A 23,812-nucleotide genomic window follows, 5' to 3' on the forward strand; every position below is an offset into this window, starting at 1 on the left:
GGCACCTGAAGCGCAGCGCCAAGAGCCTATAGAAACGCATGGAACCTTGAAAATGTCATTGGCATCAAAATACAAACATGGGAAAATATTAATATGCAATTGTTGACAAAACATAATACTGTCAGTTTCATTACACTGTCAACTTGAGTATTAAAATATTCTCATTACATTTACAAAACTTGTTAGATTTCATCCCTATGCATGAAGATCGTTGAGAAGTCACAGCCAACGACATGTTAAAAAAACTCAGAGCCAGTTATTTCCAAAGCAAAGTTATATAAATCCTTTCAGATTATGTAAAGCTGTACATGCAGTGCGAGGGCATTTTATTATGTGGGATACAATTGGGGTGAGGCCTCCAAAGAAAGAATAAGCCTGGGACCTGAAAGGCCAGGAGCAGCGTGGCTGCCACAGCCGTCCTGTGTAAGACCTGCATCGGGAATGCCTCTCACCTCCCTCCCGGACCAGGCATCCATGCTGTATGTTAAGCCGTTGCTCAGAAGTCATTTTCTACTCTGACATCATCCAAAGGCCAGCTGTTCATGTCCCATGTCCTCCTCTTCCTTCCAGAGTCTCGACCTTGAGTGGAAGCCAGGATAGACACCATTCCTAATAAACAGAATCCCTGGATTGAAGTTCTCTGATGACAAGGTCATTTCCTGACCCTTGTCCCTAGGCCAGGTGTGGCTGGGCCAGTGGAGAGGGGGAGGGTGAAGGCCAAGCGCGAGATGGGGCAGATGGCTGCATGCCAGGGGGAGTGGGGTGGGCGGCGGTGCTCATTAGCTGGGTGAACTCATGAAGGTAGTGTTGTGACTGGATCGAAGACAACTGGCAGAGATGGCCTCCTCGGCCCGCACCATCTAGATTTGGAACCTCTGTGTCTCCATTTCTTCCACCTGTGTCCTCACTCCTCAGAGACCTACATGCCTCTGCCTCCCGCCGGGGACACTGGGCCTTGACTGGTACTTGATGTCTTCCCTTGTTCTTATCTTCTTTTTTTTTTTTTTTAAAGATTTTATTTATTTATTTGACAGAGATAGAGACAGCCAGCGAGAGAGGGAACACAGGCAGGGGGAGTGGGAGAGGAAGAAGCAGGCTCACAGCAGAGGAGCCTGATGTGGGGCTCGATCCCATAACGCCAGGATCACGCCCTGAGCCGAAGGCAGACGCTTAACCGCTGTGCCACCCAGGCGCCCCCCTTGTTCTTATCTTCTGACCTTTCCGGCTAATCGTCAGCACAGCAGTTACTTATTTGTTCGTGTCTCTGATTCATCGAAAAGTCACCGGTGCCTACTGGGTGCCAGGCACTAACCGTGGCCATCTCAGCTTGTTGGCTCTCAAAGGGTAGAGACACCACTTGGGGAATCCCCCCCGATTGGCGTCCAGGTCAGGGGCCAGGTGGTCATGGAGCTAGCTCCAAAAATGAGTTGGGGAGCTGCGGGTTTCAGCAACAACACAGAAATCTTTAAAAATAAACACACCTCTATTTTATTAAAAATGTACAGTTTGGGGACTGAAGGAGGAAAGTCGTGTTTCTCAAAGTTCTAGGACTACTTAGCAATACCCAGGATGTTTGTGTAAAAACACCAGCTGGGAACCTGCATTTGAAACAAGTTCCCATGTGATGTTTAGTCACCCTGAAGTTTGAGAATCACTGACTAAGGGATGGAGTGGGGACTGAGATTGTCTCGATCCTTCTGGCTTTTTAGGGTTCCAGGAAAGGACTCATTTGACTTTTTACAGACAAGCTCGGCTGACTCATCCTGGGCTTCCTGGCGCTCCTTTCTGTCAGCCACCAAGACACTGAAAGAGTTAATTCAATTATGGGTTGGAGAGCAGCTGAGACAAGGCCCCAGGATGTGAATGCCCACCCAGCCCACCCAAGAGCTTCCCTCTTCGCCTCTGGGAGACAGTCCAGGGCGGTGCCCAGACTGGATCCGGACACGGAACTGCTTAACATAACACTTCTGCCACATCCTAGGGGCTCTGCTTCTCTTCTGGTGATCTGCCTCTTGTCTCACATCACAGAGTACTTCCTCTTCCCTCCCCTCATCCTGCCCTGCTCCTTCCTATCCATTCGTGTTCCTTCCGCTCCACTGCCCTCTAACCTCCTTCCCCAGAAACCAAGTTACAAGCCCTCTCTGTCTGCAGCAGGTTGGAGGTCTGTGTGAGTCTGTGCTCGCCGCATCTTGGCCGTGCACGTGAACCACTGTCCTTGAGCGGTGCAGGGATAGGCCGCGAGCAACGGAGGGCAGAGCGCTTAGAGTCGGGCTCGAGATCCTTCTGCACCTGCAGACAGCGTTTGGTGTGTGCAGGCACACAGCTATCTTACCTGTCAGCCAGAGAGCCCGGAGGAGCTGTTTACAAGACAAAGCAGAGACAGCTCTTGGAGGAGGGGGTCTGCTGGGTTTTGAGGGACATGGCTTTGTAGTGTCCCAACCCATGGAGGCAAGATGAATAGCCCTTCCCCACATTCTGAGGGGACACCCCAGGGGCCTGTAGAAGAGACATGCTGTCCATTGCAGGCAGGAGAATGGGGCAGGCGGTGTGCAGCCCATCCTAGTTACGAAACTAGATGGTGCCCTGACCTGGGCCCCGGGGAGCTGGTGAGGCTGACAGGATCACAAAGAAGTGAGCGACCTGGGACCACACAGCAGCTGGATGTGAGGATCCTTGATGAGCCAGGGGCAGGCAGCCAGAGAGAAGGTACACTCTAGTGGGAGTGGAAGCAGAGTGTGTCTCCATGCACGGAGCCCTCACAAAGAAAGCAGCACGGCCACCCCCCACCCCCCGGCAGACAGCAGTAGCCTGGGCAAGCAGCAGAGAACTTTCGCTGAAGAGTAGCAGATTCCACGCCACAGTAACGGGGTCCCAAGACAACACGGGGAGCCCCCGCACTGAACCATCCAGGATGAGCCTGACACGCAGGGAGGGGGCGCCCACCTGGGATGCGGAGCAAGAAGACAGAAGAGGCAGGGCTTTGCCGCTACACCTGGTAGTATGATACACTGAATAAACTCGTATGGAGTTAAAAAAGGGGGGAAGAAAATTGTATTCACCTAAATTCCCCTGGAAAGGGGAAGCTGTCTTTGCTGGGATCAATATTTTGATAAGTGCGTAAGCCTGAAGCTGAGATCCCAGTGGAGGCCTGGGTGTGGGTGGAACAGCTCTGCAGGAGATAGGAAGGAGTCTCCGGGTTTTGCATGTTATGCCAGAGAGGGGGGAAGAAAGGAGGCTGTTGCTCAGTGCTGTTCACTGTGAATCCCTTTCCCCAACAACCCCCCCCCAATTTTCAAGGGTCAAGTGGAGTGTGTATTCTTGATATTTACGTACACATATTTATGTGTGTGGGAAGAACAAAGGGGTTGGGCCTCAGATTCAAACAGAGGCCAAGCAAAGCCCAGGCCCTGGCGGGGATGCAGAGAGAAGAGGAGGTCGGGGAGAAGAGACTCTACTCTAGGGGGCCTTGGGCAACTTTAGCCAAATCTTAGCAGGGCAGGGCCCCAGTTGACCCCTGGGTTCCTGAGTTCTGCCACAGTGTTGTTTTGGTTACTCTCAATTTTGTTTGCTTTATCCAACACAACTAACAACATACCCATATAGACACACAGACACACACATAGCTCTCAGCCATTCTGCAGGAGCTGGAAACCGGGCATCTACGTACTAGCTGGGATCCTCAGGCCCACTTCAGAGCAGAAGCAGAGCCAAGGACCAGCCTGCTTTCATGTTACCATGTCATACTGTCTTCCCTAAGTCCCCGTCTGGAGGACAGGGCAGCGGCGGCGTCTTACAGCCTTGGTTCTGGTTAGATCTAGACGGGCAGGCATCAGTGCCCTCTCCCTGTCAAAGATCTATAATTGGGGCAGGGCCAGGGCCACAAGAGGCAGCTGGGATTGGCTCTAAAAAATCTTTTAAAAAGGCTCCTTGAAAGAGCCTTGGGTCTTCAACAGTGACATCTTCAAGCCCGGGGAGGCAAAGGAGAATTGAACCTTCCTAACTACAAAAGCCTCCTGTTGGCCCACCGAGTCCTGCCTCTTCCCCTCAGCTACTCTTCTCGGAACAATTCTCGAAGGCAGTAGGGAAATGAGAATACCAAAAACAGGGCCAGGCCTGAGTCTCAGGCTCATCACGGGATTCTTGGTCTCCCCCATCTCTCCATTCCTGCACCCAGTTCTAGAATGGTGGCGTGGGGCCTGAAGCTGATGGCTGGCTGGTGAGGCAGGTGAACATCTCTCTGTCTGAGGTGGTGCAATAAATGAGATGGTTATGAATGTCTGGAAAGAGATCTCTTGGGCGGTTGGACAGAGACAGTATGCACTCTGGCCCCTGCCCGTGGTGGGAAGGTCTCCCTGAATCCAGATTAACCGTCCAGGCTTGCACCTTACCAGGCCTTGAGGGACCTTAAGCTTCTGAGGTAGGAGGAATGCACATCCAAGGCCAACAGCCGGGGAACGTCTGGGCACCCTCCTAGCTGCTCCCAGGGCAGGCTGGGGGGAGTCCTCTTTTCTATTGGGTAACTGGAGGAGGCCACATCAGTTCTCCAGATGGCCTCCATCTGGTTCTCCTGTTGGCTGGGGTGTGGAGGTTGAAAGTGTAGAAAGAAACGAAGAGTTAGATACACAGAGGGAGATCGAGAAGCAACAAGCTCTCCAAAGATGTAAGGCCCAAAACATTGGGTCTTGTTTTCTTTCCCTCTCAAATAGTTGTCACCACCATCCTGTCACCTCTTGTCCCCTTAACCCTAAGCCTCACCTCTCTGGGGCTTATCTGGCTGAGGAGCTACTGGAAGGGCGCCGGGATAGCCTCTGTTCTTCTAGGCACATGCCCCAGGGCTGCCCCATACAGGGCCACATAGGGGAGGATGTGGGTCTTCTTGACTGCCCAGAAGCTCATGGTATGTCTTTCTGAGCCTGGAGGTTACGCGGTGGGAAGGATCAGGCTTGTTTATATGGACAGATCAATAGCAGTGCTGGACCGACAATGCTCAGGGCAGAAATGGTTCTAGGCTCTCAGGGGTGGGTCCTCAGAGTCTTCTAGTTGCAGTTTGAAACCTGCTTGGTCAGGTTGGCTTCTGAAGCCCACATCCCCCCTCCACACACACACACACCTCCGAGCCAATGGCCAGAGCTGAGCAGGGCAGCTGAGAAGATGGGCATCTTGCAACTCACGAGGTGAGCTTGGCCTGTCTGTGCCCTCACCAAACTGCCAGGCTCCCCAGTCTGGCCACCCCCAGTCTTGCTCCCTGTCTCCCCACCCATCTCAAGGGGCTGCTCGTCAGCTTCCCTGCACCTACCGGGCCAGGCGCAGGGGCACACATTTCCAGGGCTTGGCTGCACAGCGCTCTGGGGACTGCTTAGAGGAGGGACCACAGGAGTGGGTGCGGCGAAGAAAGGAGGGGGGTGGCTTGTTTTTCCTCGACTTTGGGTTGGTGATCACAGGAATGTGCAGGCGGATGTTCCACTCCAGCTGGAGCTAGAGGAGCCAGCAGAGGGGCATCGGGGAGACAGGAATGTAGCCCCTCTCTAGAGCATAGCCTGACTCAGGGCGGAGAGGAGAAGGTAAGCCCCAGGGAACCCCTCCAATCAGAGACCCCTGGGACCCCCGAGGATCAAATTTCCTAAAAATTCCTTGAATTATTATTTGCTAGATTAGTTCCTATTTTCTCCTTTGTTGTGGAGAAGCTGGACAGTGAGCGAAACAGCAAGGAAAAACCTAATGGAAGCCAGAGCAATGGGAACTCGAGAGAGCACTCAGGATTCATGACACGAGGCCAAAGATACCAGAACATTCTAGGGTATCTTTGTCTCCAGGCCCGGCCCTGGCACTGCGTGAGTAGCTGAGGGAACCCTGCCAGCCACCCAGAGAACTGTCATGCAGTCCCTTTCCTTCTCACCCTCAAAACCAATGCAGCAAGTCAAGCTACCTACAGAAGATGATCTGGACGAGGGGAAAGTGGTCGGAAACTGAGTTGGGAGGATAGCCCCAAGGCCAAGGCACCTCCAGCTGCCCAATGCCGGCACTTACACTGCGTGCCTCAGCACACAGCTTCCCCCAAACTCTACAGCTCTTTTTGAGGGCCTCTCTCTCTCTCTCCCCACCTCCCCCATATATGGAAATTGGAAAGCTGCCCTTCCTCCCACTCAGGCGCCTCCAGCCTTCGCCTCCTCCTGGCTCAGAGGCTTTCACCTGCCGTCTTAGTTCCCTTCCGCTGCTCCGCCCCCAGTCCCACCCCACAGCCCCACTGGCTCACTTTCTGGCCCGTCCCTCCTGGTGGTGTTGACCCCGGGCAGCAGAGGCCCACCTTGGGGAACATGGTCACCATGCTGCTCAGACACTCTCGGCGCTTCTCCTCCAGGTCCTTCTGCTTGTCTGCCCAGGCCTGCAGCCAGAGGTTCTGCAGGTGGTCGATGTTTTCCAGGAAGATGTAGAGGTTCTGGGCCTTGTAGGTAGTCTCAGTTTCTCTCATGACTTGTATGTGGTTGATCACTTCCTGTCTGGGAAACGAGGGAAGTGATTTAGTGGGTGAAAGGACCTCCTGCTCCCAAAGTCTGTTAAGCAGCTAGGGCTCTGTGTTTGTGATTCCTGACAGCAAGGAGAGCAACAGAGGTTGGGGAGAGCCAAGGAAAGCAGGAGGCGGAGAAGTGGGAGGTGGTGGTGGGTGAGGAGCCTTGGGGCCTGGCTGGAAGCCGGGGAGCACAGTAGGTGCATTATGGACAGGGCTAAGGGAAGAGAAGAAGAAATAAGGAGGCGGCCTTCGAGGAAAAGCCCGCTACAGAAAGAGCAGAGTGCATGTGTATGTGCCTGACCTCCCAAGGCCCCAAGGTCAGACACCCTTTGCCGGTCCCCTCCCCCGGGGTGACCTCTCCATCCCCATTTGCCACACACAGCAGTGGGTGCGGGTGCCAGGGAGTACCTACCGGAGGCTCTGGAAGCGTCTGTATAGGATGTACCTACGGCACAGGCACTGCAGCCGGAGCGTGCTCAGCTCCATGGTGGTGGTGGTGAGCTCCAGCGCCTTGCTGCGCAGGGAGTGGGGCAGCCCCGGCTCAGCCTCCTCCAGAAGCTTCAGGTTCTTCCTCTGGGCCTCTGCGTCCATGTGGTATACTTTCCCTTTAAGAGTTGCTGGGGAGGTTTGCAAGGGAGCCCGGGACACCTTTTGGATGGATGTGCCTGTGACAGGGAAGGAGGCCGATTTCTTGGGCTTCGTGGGAACCTGGCAGGCCCATGGTTTCTGGGTAGACTTGGCAGAACTCAGGTTCCTCTGGTTTCTGGGGACAGGCCGCTGGGTATTAGGGGACCTGGGCCGGTGTGGCCTCCTGCCTTGGTGAGCAGACTGGGCCCGGCTTGGGGGAGGCGCCAGCGATGCCTTCTCCAGGTCCTTCCAGCGCCTGGTAGTCGTGAAGATCGTTCTGTCTACGTCCTCCCCTGACCGCTCTAGCTCTCTCCGCGGGCCCCCTTGCTCCTTCTCCTGCTGGCCCAACCTCCGCTGCCGCTCCCTTGCCTTCTCCTCCAACTCCCACTGCTGCAGCTTCTCCTGGTGCTCCTGCTCCAGCAGGGCCCATTTCTTCTGCCGCTGCAGCCACATCGCCTCCTCCTCCAGCCACTGCTGCCTCTGTCTCTCCCAGCTGAGATCCTCTTCCCAGTGCTCCACTTTGCTCTCCAAGGCCACCTTCTTGGAGCTCTCTGGGGACAGCTGCATCCTAAAATGAGACTTAATTTGGAGTCCTTCCTTCTCCTGGGCTGCTTTCTGGAAGTCCTTCTGGTCTTTGACTTGGTGGCCTGGGCTCTCTGCCACAGGTCCTTCCCATTTCTTAGGAAACTTGTGATCCACCGGGGACAGTAACACGGGCTGGAGACGTTCAGTGTCCTTGCTGCTGTACACATCTGCAATCCTTGAATGTGTGGTCATGGTGGAAAGTGGCTGAAATGTTGAAGGCCTGGTACCACTGTCCCAGGCTGTGGCCATGGAACCTGGGGGCAGTGACAAAAACAACCCCTCCTTGGGTTCCTGTTGGGTTTCCTCCATGACTGTTCTTTTCTTTGGGAGGGTCTCTATCTCAGGGGGGCCCAGGGAGTCGACCAAGATCTTGGCTGGTTCTTCTGCTTGATCTCTAGCAGACTGAGCCTTCTTCAGCTGGAACTCTAAGGCACGCTTTATCAGGGGGAGGTCATGGCATTTTCCCCCTAGAATTTCCACCTGCTTTAGTAGTGCATCCCTCTTGCTCTGGAGAACTTGGAGGGAATTCTGGAAGTAGAGCCTCTGGCTGCTGAGTTCTTTGGTCATCTCTATTTCCAGGTTCCTGTATTTGGTCTCCAGATTATTGTTCTCCTTGTGCTGGAGGGTCAAGGCCTTGTTGAGGTTCTCCACCACAGCAGACATGTACCTGATGGCTCTGACCTCCCCCTGGTTAAACATGGTGGAGTCCAGGAGCTCCTGCAGCATGGATGTCACCTCAGAGACCTTCATGCAGGTAGTATGCTTGTCCTGGAGCATCTGCTCTGGGCTCAGTGGCTGAGGATAGGATGCAGATCTGGGGGGGCTTTGTTCCCACCAGTCCTGCCAGAAGGTGTGTTTGGATACTAGGAGAGGTAGAGAGAACAAAGGCAACAAACTCCCGTGGGTGCCAAAGATTATACTGATTCTCTACACCCTGCTTGGCTAAATTCCCATCCAACCCTCTTAGGCCTTTGGCAAGAATAAGGAGCTGAGGCAATACATGAGGCCAGGGAGATGTTATCAGGAGAGGTCTCTGCCAGGCTCAGAGCTTGCCCAGAGCTTTCCCGTCGGGGTCTGCCAGCTCCATGGCACCTGCAGGGCCCATGGGGCCTGAAACTGTTCAATTCAGTTCAACTCAATTCAATGTACTTCTGATCCTACATATTTCCCTGGAGTAAAGTTACTTTTCTCATCATGCTACTTCCCAGCCTCAGTATCCATATTTGGCTCCCTACTGTCAACTACCCAAACTCCAGAAACCTACCTGGCACTTAGATTTCAGATCACCTGAGAAGATTTGTTTCCCTTTCCTGTTACCACTAGACTGTGTAGGGAATTTATCATATGGTTCTGCAACTGTTCATACGCTGGGTTTTTTAATGACTAATGTCTTTTTCCATTTGGGGGGGGGTCATGAACTCCTTTGATATTTTGAGGAAAGCAGGGGACCTCCTCCCCAGGAAAATGCACATAAACACAGACTGTGCACTCTGTTCAAACCAGTTCATAGACCTCAGCTCCTCAGAGCTGGGTCATGGTCATAGTGGTATTCCCTTGATCTAGGTGCATAGGGCTGCTAGAGTTATTATCTTGGAACATCCATTCACTCGCCCATTCAACGAACATCACTGACAGAAAAAACATTGGCTAACTTTGGGTGAGGAGCTAAAGGGTATATGGAAATTAAATGGCATTGAAGTCAAGCTAGCATTTGGCCTAGTGGTTCAGAGCTTGAATTCTGGAATCTGATAACTTGGGCTTGAATCCCATCCTTACTACTTGCTTTAGGCAAGTTTCCTAACTTCTCAGTGCCTCTGCTTCTGAACAATGGGGATAACCACAGCATCTACTCATAGGAATTCACTAGATCATGCATGTTTAGTGGCAAGCACAGTACCAGGTACCTAGTAAGTGCTCAATAACTAATCCCTAAGAAGAAACGAATAAGACACAGCCTTTGCCCCTCCAGGAGTTTATAATCTAGCAAGGAAATGAGTATACAAATAACTATATTTCAAGACATAATGTCAAGGATTGTAGGAGAGTCTGTCTCCTTCTTACCCAGCCTTCCCTGCTTCTTCACTCCCCCAACTATCGATCTTGCTCGATAAGGATCCTGGCCATGAGAATCAATGACAAAACACACATGTGACCTACTGCTTATTAGGCCCTGAGCATGTTCTAAGCTGGTGCCAGATGCCTCAGACCTAGGGGAACCCTGCAGGTGGGCGGTGTGCTCCTCTCTTTGTATATGAAGAGAACAAGGTTCAGAAAGATTAAACAACTTGCTCAAAGTCACACAGCCAGAAATTGGCACACGGGATTCAAACTCAAGTCCATCTGACTGTGAAGCCCAGTAAGATTAAGAAGCCGGAAAACCTAAGTGTGGGGTCTGGTTTTGCCATAGTTTTTGTTTTGTTTTGTTTTGTGGTCATTTCTCTTCTCTGAGCTTTAATGTTCTCAACTACAAAATGTAAGAGGAGTTCAATAATCTCAGGTCCCTTCTAGTGCTGATACAAGTAAAATTTCGAGGTTGAGCCGTATTGTTGACTGACCATTTCTGGAGCAGCCACAATTGAGAAGGTTCTGGAAGCGCCTCTGGCGAGTCTCGCTAGACTTCTTGGCTCTGCAGCTACAAACTCCATCCAGCCTTTCTGGCTTTCTAGTCTTGATCCCCAGGACATGCATGAGGATACAGCCCCAGGAAGCACCAACAGGGACCCGTCTCCACATTACTCCTCCCTTCACAGCTCAGAACTGCTGAGTGCTCAGCTTGGGTTCAACACCCCAACCCCCTACTACTGCCTCTCCATTTCAGATAAGGCTTTTGTTATGGAGGAGAGTCAAAAAGACCCCCATAGACCCCAGTATGTGACTTCTTCTCCTGAGATGGCATCCACCCCACCCAACCCCCCTCCTGGGTGCTCCTGCAACCTACTTTGTGTCCTTTTCTTTTGTCTTTCAATGAGAGTAGAGCAAAGGGAAATGAGAGACTCGATGCCTCCTTTGGTGGCAATGAGAGAGAGAGGTAACACCTTCTCCATCACCTCGATCCATTCGTCCAGAGCTTTCTCTTCCTCCTTATCCTTCCTGTTCCTGAGCTCATAGGTCAGACTGTCACCTGGAAAGGGAGTGAGGGGTACCAGCTGAGTGCAATCTGTCCTCTAGGGAGCTCCAAGGAGTCCCATAGCACGAGAGTTACACCAGCAGGCTTTAAGGTCGGATTGGATTCACCTCTTACTAGCTGTGTGATGTTGGGTAAGTTACTTATTTCTCTGAGCCTCAACATACATGCCTGTAAAAGAGTTGGGTGGGGATTAAATGAGATAATACATGTGAAATGATTAACATGAAACCTGCTGTGTAGAAAATATGCAATAGACATTAAACAGTGTTGTTTAACTATAAGGCCAGGGATGTGTCTGCCTTGTTATTGTTCTATCCCCATTGCCTAGGCTGGTATCTGGACAATTAAATGAATTAACTGGAGGCAACAACCCTGCTTAGTTCTTGGGTGCAGCTGAAGGACCACAGAATTGAGAGCTCCTTGGGGGAGGGCAGTGTAAAGGGGGTGGGGCACATCCCTATACCATCTTACTCCAACATTGCAGCATCTGCCCAACTTCATAGCAGAGTAAGGTCTTGTGAAGGCATAACTCTGATCTTAATGAGGGTAGCACCTGGCTCCAGGCCTGCGTATAGTTGGTCCACACTCAAGTGGCTATACCAGTTGTTTACAGCTGGCCTCAGTGCTATTTGGCCCAGTGCCCATGAAGTAAGAGTCATTAAGTAAATGTCACCTGTGGGTTCCTCTATAAAATACCTGGTGTGTTCCACCAAAAAAACTCTTAGAACTAATAAACAAATTCAGTAAAGTTGCAGGGTACAAAATCAACATATAAAAATCAGTTGCATTTCAGGGTGCCTGGGTGGCTCAGTTGATTAAGCATCCGACTCTTGATTTCAGGTCAGGTCGTGATCTCAGGGCTGTGGGATCGAGCCCCACATCAGGCTCCACACTGGGCGTGGAGACTGCTGGGGATTCTCTCTGTCCCTCTCCCTCTGCGCCTCCCCCTGACTGCATGCATGTGTGTGCACTTTCTCTCACTCTCTCAAAATAAAGAAATAAAAATAAAGTTCTCTTTAAAAATCAGTTGCATTTCTATATGTTAACAATAAAGTATCTGAAAAAAAAATCCCATATACAATAGCATCAAAAACACTAATATACTTAGGAATAAATTTAACCAGGGAGGAGAAGGATCTCTACACTGGAAACTGTAAGATGCTGATAGGAGAAATTGAAGAAGACACATATAAATGGAAAGATACTCCACGTTCACGGACTGGAAGACAATATTGTTTAAAATGTCCATACTATTTTGGGGCGCCTGGGTGGCTCAGTCATTAAGCGTCTGCCTTTGGCTCAGTTCATGATCCCAGCGTTTTGGGATTGAGCCCCGCCCACATCAGGCTCCCTGCTCAGCGGGAAGCCTGCTTCTCGCTCTCCCACTCCCCCTGCTTGTGTTCCCTCTCTTGCTGCCTCTCTCTGTGTCAAATAAATAAATAAATAAATAAAATCTTAAAAAAAAAATAAATTAAATGTCCATACTACCATCTTAGAGACATCTATAGATTCAACAAAATCTCTATCAAAATCCCAACAACATTTTTCACAGAAACAGAAAAAACAATCCTAAAATTCATATAGAACCACAAAAGGCCCCAAATAGCCAGAGCAATCTTGAGAAAAAGAACTAAGATGGAGGCATCATACTATCTGATTTCAAACTATGTTACCAAGCTGTAGTAATCAAGACAATATGGTATTGGCATAAAAAGAGATACATAGACAAATGGAACAGAGTCAAGAACCCAGAAATAAACCCATGCATTAATGGGCAACTAATATTTGACAATCGAGTCAAGAATACACAATGGGTGAAGGATGGCTCTTCAATGAGTGATGTTGGTAAACCTGGACATTCATATGCAAAATGGATCCCTATCTTACTCCATTCACAAAAATTAACTTGAAATGGATTAAAGACTTAAATCTAAGACCTGAAACCCTAAAACTCCTAGAAGAAAACACAGGGGAAAAGCTTCTTGACATTGGTCCTGGCAATGATTTTGTGAATATGACACCAAAAGCAAAGGCAACAGAAGCAAACGTAAACAAGTGGGACTACATCAGACTAAAACGTGTCTGCGTGGTCAAAGAAAGGATCAGCAAAATGAAAAAGGCAATCTACAGAATGAGAGGAAATACTTGCAAACCGTTTATCTGATAAGCGGTCAATATCCAAAAGGAGCTCATACAACTGGATAGTGAACAAAACAAATAATCCAATGAAAAAACAGGCAAAGGCCACAGAGATTCCATACTAAAGACCAAGGAGGCTGGCCTGGTCTCAGAGATCTTTCCCTTTGCGATGCAGGCACACAGCACCTAGACAGTGGCCCTTTGAAAAATGACGACAATTTAACTGTCCAACCGTAGCTACTCCCTGACTGTGCAAGAGTCATACCCAAAGTCATCCCTTGGATCAAACTTCCTGCACGAGCTGCAACACATTCCGAACGGGTTTAAATGTACACGGTGCAGAATCAGGTACCGGACAGCCTATTGACATGGGGAGCAAACTGTACAGGTGCTGTCAGTGTTGTCCTGGAGTTTAGGAAAGCAGGCAAATGTGTGTCCCCCGCTGTGCTGATAAATGTGTCCATGTGAAACACCTGTCAGTGTGGGCCTGGCTGGGGCGGAACCATCTACTCCAGGGATGAGGAAACAGCCGTGCAGAAAAATCGAATCCAGTGCCTAAGTTCACACATCTACTAAATGGTGGAGACGGACTCACATCTCCTCCACAGCCGGTAATTTTAACCACAAGGGTTCGGTGCCTCCGGAAGTTGGAAAGGAGGTTTAGTGAAAGTGAGAAGGGTCAGTGGCCCTGAAGGGAGGGACAGCAGGAGGCAGGGGCCAACAGCCCCAGGCAAATATTCAAATAAGTATCCTGAGAGATATGGAGGGCACACTAACATTGGAGATGATGAATTTAAAATGACAACAATTTGGACATACTTCTTTTGTTATTTTTAATTTTCTCACATATAATATTAAGGATATAGAGCCAGATTATATTTATGATTCCTTTCAATCCTACGATTAAATACGTATATGGAAGGAAAGAAGGCAAAGGACCTGAACAGACGTTTTTCTAAAGAAGACCTACAAATGGTCAACAGGCGCATGAAAAGGTGTTCAACGACACTCGTCGTCAGGGAAGCACAAATTAAAACCACGAGGGGATATTACCTCATACCTGATAGGATGGCTATTATGAAACAGGTAAGAGATACCAAGTGTTGGTGAGGACGTGGAGAAAAGGGGACTCTTGTGCACTGCCGGTGGGAATATAAATTGGTACAACCATTTTGAAAAACAGTATGGAGGTTTTTTTCTAAAAGTTAAAAATACAATTACCACATGGTCCCGCAATCCCACTTCTGGGCATATGTCCAAAGGGAACGGAATCACTACCTCCAAGAGATATCTGTATTTCCATGTTCACTGAAACATCATTCACAAGAGCCAAAACATAAAACCAAGCTGAGAGTCAGTAGATCGATGAGTGGCTAAAGAAAATGTGGTATATATGAGGAAATATTTATTTTTTTTAGTTTATTTATTTATTTAAGTAACCTCTACCCCCAACGTGGGGCTTTAACTCATGACTTTGAGGTCAAGAGTCACATGCTCTTCCAACTGAGCCAGCCAGGAGCCCCCTTTATACAATGAAATATTATTCAGTCATAACAAAGGAAATCCTGCCATTTGTCACAACATGGATAGACCTTGAGGATATTACGGCAAGTGAAATAAGTCAAACAGAGAAAGACAAACACCACATGATCTCACATGTGGAATCTAAAAAGCTGAACTCACAGAAACAGACAGTAGAATGGTGGTTACCAGGGGCTGGGGGGTGGGGGAAATGGGGAGATGTTGGCCAAAGGGTACAAAGTTTCAGCTAAAAAATAAAAAAGTTCTGGGGATCTAATATAGTGTGGTGACTATACCAACAATGCCATACTGTGTGCCTGTAATAGGCCCACCAGAAAAAAAAGGGGGGGTGGGTAACCTGTGAGATGATGGATGTGTTAACTAACCTGATTGTGACAAGCCTCGCACAACATATATGTCTATCAAATCATCGCATTGTACACTTTAAATTACACAATGTTATTTGTCAATTACGTCTCAATAAATCTGGAAAAAATAAAAACAAAATAAATAAAGCAGCTTGGGTTTGAATTTAGTTTCAACCCTGCTAAAAAATGAGATGTCACAATGGACCTGTGACTTAGCTTCATCACACATGCAGCTAATGTCACAATCTACTATATTCTGGACAATTACATGTTTGTCCCTCTGGGGAGTAGACGGGATCGCTGTGACAGGAGTGGGGGAAGGTCTCAGTGGAGAGGCACTGCACCTGCTGCCCCGCTTTCCCCTCCCGGCAAGAGCCGACGTGGGGTGGGGAAAGGAGGAGACAGGAGTGAGTGTGGGACCAGTGTCCAGCGGGGAAGGTGCCCGCCCCCAGGCACCCGGTCTGCAGACTCACCCCAGTCACCCAGCCAGCGGAGAATTTCGTACAAGTGCTTCTCTTTGGTCTTAGCATCTTCAGAGAAGGAGGCAATTTTCTCCAGCAAGATGAATCTGTTCTTGCCCTTTTGCTCTGTTCGTTCAGATTTCACCTTTTCTTTTAAATCATATCCCAATTCTTCCTGGAAGCGGTTGATGACACAGTTGACATTGTCCAAGATGTCTGAGAGCTGGGAAGAGATATCCTATAGGGGAGGCAGCAGATTGTAGTGTTTAGGGATGGGAACTCTGGCACCAGATCCCATGTCCCGGTAGTGTGATCTCAGACAAGTCAGTTCACCTCTTGGGGCCTCAGTGTTCTTACTTATAAACTGGGGATCATTACGGTACCCACGTCACAATTTTTCTAAAGATTAAATGAACCAATATTTGTAAAGCACTTAGGACGGTGCCTGGTACATAAAATAAGTGTTAGCTCTTCTTAATGTCACTTCGATGATTAAGACAGGTCAGGAAGGGAGAGAACACTAAAAATCCAGAGCATACATTTCTTCAGAATTTCAAAATTTTCTAGGGATTTCTGGACATCTCTCCTCACAAGGATCCAGAAGCAACAGGCTAAAGAAATGAGGCCCCAAGAAACCCTTAGGATCAGAGGCTCCCATTAAAAAAAATGCACTAGAGGCTCACGTGCAGGGTGATTTCAGTCTTTGGCCATTTCCCTGTAAGCTTCTAGGGCTTAGCGTGAAGGATTCTGACTGGTGGCCAAGAACAGGCCTGAATCAGGAACTCTGGGCCCCCCCTCTTGCCCTGCTAAGACTTATCACTATGTGTCTCAGGGCCATCCTGGGGCTTCCTCATGGGCTGCTCCTTTCCTATGCCCTGTCTCGTGGGGTGGCTTGATTCCCGCTCACTCTAAGAGGCCAAGTCTAGGACATAGATAGTTTGGATTACTCTGCAAACCCAGCTCGCTGAGGATCCCAGGACCCCTGAAGGCCCAGAGCTGGACTGCTGTCCCAGTCTGGGCTCAGTTCCCAGTCTCCACATCAGATCCCAATAGAAGGGTTGACCCCTTCATTACAGGTGTTACCTCCTGAGCCCGTGTTAGCTGGGCAGCCTCAATCCTTGAGATGATGGCTTTCACCGATGCAGGGGTCATCAACTGTGGGGGCCTGTCTTTCTCCATTTCGGATCACCCTGTTAGTTGCAAAGGTGTCCTGTGTCTCTGGTACCCAGGCCTGGACATGTGATGCTAGCTGCTTTGGGGTTAAGGACTCCAGGGCAGTTCCTAAGTACCCTCTGCCTAGCCACAGCTCCCTGTAACTGCCAGACATCAGGTTCCAACTGACCTCTTCTCCAGTGACATCATCAGCTTGATTAGAAGAATGGCTCCTTGTCAGCTATCTGCGTGGTTATCTAGCTTTTTATCTATTACCTAATATATATTAAGTCGACCTATTGTGGGTTTTTTTTGTTTTTGTTTTTAAAGATTTTATTTGTCAGAGAGAGAGAGAGAGAGCATGCAAGCAGGGGGAGCGGCAGGCAGAGGGAGAAGCAGCCTCCGTGCTGAGCAAGGAGCCCGATGTGGGACTCAATCCCAGGGACCATGACCTGAGTGGAAGGCAGATGCTTAACCAACTGAGCCACCCCGGTGTCCCGTGTCGACCTATTGTTTTTTTTCTTAAGTCCTTAAATGTCTGCTACCAAACTAAATATTGCTGGCTAAAAATAGGAAAAAATAATTAGAAAAAGTTCTTTGCCCAAAGAAAAGTTTTTAAAAATTAGAACCAATCAATAAGTAATGGTGATATGTTTGCATTTGCACCAAGGATCTAGGCTCTATCAGCACTTTTCCTTACTGAAGGGGATCATTATTGCAAGATTGCTTTTAGAAACAAATGTCTAAAATGGACATTGTTGTATGCCCAGGACCTAGAACCAAGCCTGGCACACAGTAGGCACTTAATAAACACTTGTTGAATGAATGCATATGTAAGAACAAATACGTATACTTGCAAATTATTCTTCCATGCTACTTAAAAGTACTCCCACTTAACAGATAAGGAACTAAATATTGTAAAGTTCAGTTAGCAGTGCCATGGCCACTTAATAACTTGTCACCTGACACCAACCTTCCATATACCATCAGTTCATTCGTATACTCAAAGCTAGAAATACAGAACGAGTGAGACCTAGTTCTGTCTTTGAGGCACTCATACCCTGATTTACAGATACCTCTCTATCTATACATCTGGCACTGGATAGTCCTTTAATCCCTTAACATTTCAGAGCACGTTGTAGTTTACAAATAACTTATTCATCCTTAAAAACATGGATGAGCCACTTAAGACTCAGAAGACTCACGAGATTTACCTAAAGTCAAAGAGCTGGGAAAGTACAGAGCCAGGACTTCACCCTTGTTTCCTGATTCCCAGTCTGGGGTCCTTTCCTTTTTCCCTCTTCTTCCTCCCCTTCCTCCCTTTCTTCTTTCTTTTGAACCCAATCATACTGATAATTAGATTACATATAAATGACCTAAGAAAGCTAATGAAAAGATAGAGATTGTAAGGTTCAATAAAGAAAAACCCAAGACTCAATTATGTGCTGTCTATAAGAAACCACACTTAAAAATAAAAAGACACACATCGGGGCGCCTGGGTGGCGCAGTCATTAAGCGTCTGCCTTCGGCTCAGGGCGTGATCCCAGCATTCTGGGATCGAGCCCCACATCGAGTCTCTGCTAGGAGCCTGCTTCTTCCTCTCCCACTCCCCCTGCTTGTGTTCCCTCTCTCGCTGGCTGTCTCTCTCTCTCAAATAAATAAATAAAACCTTAAAAAAAAAAAAAGACACACATAGGTTAAAAGTAAAAGGAGAGAAAGAGATAAACCATGCTAATACTATTCAAAAAGAAAGCTGGGATGGCTATATTAATAGCAGACTTTAGAATAAGAAATATCAGCAAAGATAAAAACGGGAGGGACATTCCATAATGATAGAGATGTTCATTAATAAAGGGGACATAATCCAGGGCGCCTGCATGGCTTAGTTGGTTAAGCATCTGCCTACCACTCAGGTCATGATCTCAGGGTCCTGGGATCAAACCCCCATGTTGGGCTCCCTGCTCATCGGGGAGTCTGCTTTTCCTTCTCCCTCTGCCCCTCCCCCTGCTTGTGCTCTCCCTCTCTCTCAAATAAATATATATAATCTTTAAAAGAAGGATATAATCCTATATGTGCATGAACCTAATAACAGAGCTTCAAAATATACAAAGCAAAAAAACTTACAGACATGAAAGGACAAATGGACAAATCCACAATTAGAGATTTCAACACTTCTCTTGCAGGAACTGGTAAAAGTAGAAAAAAATAAGTAAGGACTTAGAGGTTTTGAAAAACACTATCAACCCACTTGACTCAACTGACATTTATAGAACACCTCATGCAACAACAGCGGGACACATGTTATTTCCAAATGCATATGTAACAATAATCTGAGCCTTAAAACAAATGTCAGTAAGTTTATGAGATTAGAGTCATATAATGGGATGCCTGGATGGCTCAGTCAGTTAAGTGACCGACTCTTGATTTCCGCTGAGGTCATGATCTCAGGGTCATGGGATAGAGCCTGGGTGGGTGCTCCTTACTCAGTGGGGCCTCTGCCTCTCTCGCTCTGCGTCTCCCCCTGTGCGCATGCACTCTCTCTCTCTCAAATAAACAAATAAATAAATCATTAAAAAAATATGTTCTCTGACCACAGTGGAATTAAACTATAAATCAATAATTGAGAAATACCTAGAAAATTCCCAAATACTTGCAAATTAAGCAACTTCTATATAATCCATGAATCAAAAAAGAAATCACAAGGAAAATTATGAAATATTGTGAACTGAGTGGAAATGAAAACATGACAAAATTTGGCTCTTGATTTGGGCTCAGGTCATGATCTCAGGGTCATGAGATTGGCTACGTGACGGGGGTGGAGCCTGTTTAAGATTCTTTCCCTCTCCCTCTGCCCCTCCCCTGCTTCTTCTCTAAAAAGAAAAAAAAAGGGGGGCGCCTGGGTGGCACAGCGGTTAAGCGTCTGCCTTCGGCTCAGGGCGTGATCCCGGCGTTGTGGGATCGAGCCCCACATCAGGCTCCTCCGCTATGAGCCTGCTTCTTCCTCTCCCACTCCCCCTGCTTGTGTTCCCTCTCTCGCTGGCTGTCTCTATGTCTGTCAAATAAATAAATAAAATCTTTAAAAAAAGAAAAGAAAAGAAAAAGAAAAAAAAAGAGCCACCCTTAATGATCCTAGCCCAGGAAAGATGTTTGTAAACCTTTTTTTTTTTTTTTAAGCAGCAATCTCCTTTTCCAAGCAAAGCCTTTTGCAGAACCTCACTACCGAAAACAGATAAAAGCAATATCTTACTAGAATACATTAATAGTATAAGTTCAATTTCATGATATCCCAGTGTTATAAAATTATTCAACGTCAACAAGGATGTTTTGGTAAACTGCAAAACTTGGTATGTAGAACATTTGAGTGTATATATTTTTAATTAATTTTTTATTAAAGTGATCTCTACACCCAACGTGCGGCTCGAACTTATGACCCTAAGATCAAGAGTCGCACGCTCCACTGACTGAGCCACAGCCAGGCGCCCCTTGAGTATACATATTTTTAAACTACTGTTTTAAAAACAGATAAAATATATTTAGATTTTTTTTTTTATTTTTTTTTATTTATGTGACAGAGAGACAGCCAGTGAGAGAGGGAACACAGCAGGGGGAGTGGGAAAGGAAGAAGCAGGCTCACAGCGGAGGAGCCCGATGTGGGACTCGATCCCGGCACGCCGGGATCAGGCCCTGAGCCGAAGGCAGACGCTTTAACGACTGCGCTACCCAGGCGCCCCTAAAAACAGATAAAATATATTTAAAGTTCCTGGATAAAAATGGTAGATTGAACACATGTATCTAATTTTGCTCTACTAAAAATACACTAAAACTATAGCAAAGGGATTTTTTAGGCCAAAAATCCACAAAGCCAGGGAAACAGGAGAGGAGACAGGAACAGAATACTTTATGAAGTTGGAAAGCATACGGACCAGTGGTTATTGACTTAGACTAGAGAAGGATGGGTCCTAAGGCAGCAGTGGGGCAACTGGATGGCAAACAGAATTGGTTGTGCCAGATGCCTGACCACCCCAGAAGGAAGACCTAAGGATGGTAGCATTAGGGGTTCCCTGCAGTGAAACTCTTGGCCAACAAGCCCCACCCATATACCTGAGCTCACAGAACACAGATGCCTCCCGTGGGCTTTTTGGTAACCCATCCTTTAATGTGAGCAAACGACCCAGGATTATAAGACGTCCAAGAAAAGATTCTAACACGAGAGAGACCAAAACAACAGAAAAAGAAATTTAGAGCAAACAAACATTACGCAGAAAGAAGAAAATTGAAACAAAACTACCATTAGTAGCTTCAGAGATAAGAAACCATTGTGACACTGAAACAAAATAAGATATTAGAAAGGAATACTCGAAGAATAACAGTAAAGTGAGAGTAATAAAAATCTTTACAATATTGAAAAACTCAGTAGAAGAATGGGAAGATAAGATTGAGAACTCTCCCAGGACACAAAGTAGTAACGATGGAAAGTAGGAGAAAAAAAATAAGAAATTGGTAGGAGCATTCCATCAGATTCATCATCTGGATTTTAGGCGTCCCCAAAAAGAAAGAATGGGGAAAATGGAAGGGAAGAAATCACCAATGGGATAATTGAAGTGAGGGGGCACTAAGTGCCCAGCACAACAAATAGCCTCTCATCCAGACATATCACTGCCATCTTAGAACACTGGAGACAAGGAGAGGTTCAGAGATGGGGAAGAAGCCACTTACAAAGGATAAGGACTTACAAAGCTTCAGACTTCTCATGAGCAATAATGAAAGCTAGAAGGTAATGTCACAATGCCTTCATAATTCCGAAGAAATTCAATACCCAACCAAACAATCAATCAAGTGTTGGAGTAGAAAAATGGCGATGTCAAACATGCAAAGTTTCAAAATAATTTCCCTCTCCTTTTCTCAAGAAGCTTCTGCAAGATGGTCTCCAAAAAGAGGGAATAAATTAAACAACAGAAAAAGACATGGAATATGGCAAATAAAAGAGCCAACAAAGGAGAGATCAAAGACAATGCCAGGAAGATGAGAGAGGAGAGTCCAGGTTGCCAGGTGTGTAGCAAGGGTAGAGGATAAAGGCTCGGACTGGAAGTCAGAAGGCTCCAGCAGAGATCTCTTCAAGAAGATGAAGTTGATAGAGTCTCTGCTGTGTCTAGATATTCTGGGAAGAGATTCAGGCAACTAGGGGAAGATTCTGAGGCAGATTTTGTGATAAATACATAGAAAACTAAACAAATGAAAAAACAAGGTAAGTATTAATTCCAGGAAAAATCGAAAGTTGTGCAGGAGAGGAAGAGTCATCGAAGTTTTCTACATGGCTCAACTCCGAGTCGCAGGTGCAGTCAGTGTTGTAAAAACTGAAAACCAAACTAACAAAAATTATTGGATTAAATTTGCCAGTTGGGGGATGAGAGTGAGGGATCAGTTGGGGGTGGGGGAGACCTGAAGGGAACAAAGTTAAATTCTCCAATCTGCCCCTTTTATTTGTGGGAGCTGAGGCAAGACTACAAATGGGATATGTACTCAAATATTTTAATGTTACAAATTAAACTAAAAACTTAAATAAAATACCTTCTAAACTCTTCACTTTACCAATCTACCTTCATAAGAACCTGGAAAACCAGGTTCTAAATTAGAATGTTTGGAATCCTCAGAGTTCCGCTAGAAAATAGGAGCCCCCGGCCCCTGGCTCTTGTCTCACCTCCTTCTCCTCTGTTATTGCCTGTGTCATACATTGAGAGAGCTTCACACAGGGTCCTGTGGAGACCCCAGCTTGGGCTCTTCCTTCTTGCTGCAAAAAACTGCTCCTTGGCTATCCCTCAGGCCTAGTGACGCCCATCAGCAAGGTCTCCTGGGGAAGAAAGCTCCAAGGAGGCAAGCTGGGCAGGGAAATCCAAGGCCCCAGGTCTTCAGAGTATGGCTTATTAGGGGGTAAATAGGCCTTGGATAGGCATATCCCCTTGGACTCCTGTGGGGAGGGATGCAGCTGGAGGAGGGCCAGGGTAATGAAGGTAAAATGCCAAAAGAAACAGCTTCAAAGAGCTGAAAATGGCTGCCTCCAGGGAGGGAGAGAAGATGGAGGCAGGGCTTTGATGTTTTTACTAACAAATCATATACAATTATTTGACTCTTTAAAATAGGTGCCTACGTAGGCTAAGAAATACCTTATTTGAAAAAGAAAAAAAATAAAATTAAATGTGACTGGTACAAGTTTATGGAACCTCTGACCACTTCTGCGATGCCCAGAGGTCTCAGTAATAAAGTTTGAAAACCACAAGACTAGGCCTTCATTTGAGGCTATCTAGGTATTGTGAAGAAAACCATAATGCAGTTTCTCTCTACAATGGTCCCCAAGAACGAATCCCTCTTCCTTTCCTCCCATTTGTCCTATTTAATTTAGGAGTTCTGCTTCCTGTTGGTGGTTGCCCTACCACTCTCTCGGTAGACTCTAAGCCCCTTGCAAGCAGGAACCCGGCTCACAAGTTTTGAAACTCCAGCACCTAGCACAGCACCGAGTACAGAGTACAGACTCAACTAAGCGTTGATGAGTAAAGAAAAAAGGAAGCATTTTTATCCAGGCTTTGGAGAGAAGGTGCTCGATCCCTTTCTGCACCCGTATCAGGAGTCCTGTCAGTTACTAGCCCTGAAACCTTCTGCATATTCATTAGTTTGGGGTTGTGGGTTGTAATTCCCTTTCTGCACAACGTAGTATTTCGCTCACATCTCTAACGCCTATAAATGATTGGCTCACTTTCACCGCTTGGTGGGAGCCAAATCTTAAAAGAAGTAACTTCAGGCTCACCTAAGAAGCACGCACGCCGCCTCGGAGGGCAGGGATTTCAGAGGATCTGTATGCTTTTTTTTCAATTGCCGTCTGCCCAGTGCCTGGAACAGTTTGAGGCACATAACAGATGTTCAACAAACACTTGTTTAACGAATGAATTTAAAATGCTAAAAAATAACTAGGCAAAGAATAAAAAAACTCTTTGTGAAGTGCAAAGATACCCCTACATTCTGAATGAACACGTCGGTCCAGCCCCCAGGTCCTGGGAGCGAGCGCCCGTGCGCAGCGGACGCGCCAGCCGAGCTGCGACAGCCGGGAAACGACGGGCCCAGGTCCGGAGGCGGCCGGCGGGAAGGGCGGGAAGGCAGGAGAGCGGCCGACGCGGGGAGCCGGCCCGGGAAGCGCGCTCAAGCCGCTTGGCGCGCCCGGGCTTCTGCGGCTCGCGCCGCGCGTCAGGAGCCCGGAGGCGCGCCCCGCCCCCCGTGGGCGGGCCCGGGACCTGGCGGCGCGGAGGCGGGGTCTGGCTGTCCGCGCCGGGGGCGG

General features: G+C 47.7%; 1 protein-coding gene across 1 annotated transcript; it reads right to left on the reverse strand.

Moving 5' to 3' along the window:
- Nucleotides 1-1,385: 1,385 nt before the first annotated feature.
- On the reverse strand, nucleotides 1,386-23,664 carry FAM186B (family with sequence similarity 186 member B). Its single transcript, XM_045801119.2, has 10 exons — nucleotides 23,497-23,664; nucleotides 23,288-23,370; nucleotides 18,613-18,674; nucleotides 15,349-15,574; nucleotides 10,659-10,841; nucleotides 6,921-8,583; nucleotides 6,305-6,497; nucleotides 5,297-5,475; nucleotides 4,389-4,574; nucleotides 1,386-1,803 (listed from the first exon to the last, which is right to left on the reverse strand). Exons 3-10 carry the CDS (start codon nucleotides 18,616-18,618, stop codon nucleotides 1,659-1,661), a joined length of 2,781 nt encoding a protein of 926 aa, XP_045657075.2. The 5' UTR covers nucleotides 18,619-18,674; nucleotides 23,288-23,370; nucleotides 23,497-23,664; the 3' UTR covers nucleotides 1,386-1,658.
- Between the last annotated feature and the right edge of the window lie 148 nt (nucleotides 23,665-23,812).

Source organism: Ursus americanus, chromosome 25 (genome assembly GCF_024610735.1).
Source record: "Ursus americanus isolate L20-20 chromosome 25, mUrsAme1.1.p, whole genome shotgun sequence".
Taxonomy (NCBI): domain Eukaryota; kingdom Metazoa; phylum Chordata; class Mammalia; order Carnivora; family Ursidae; genus Ursus; species Ursus americanus.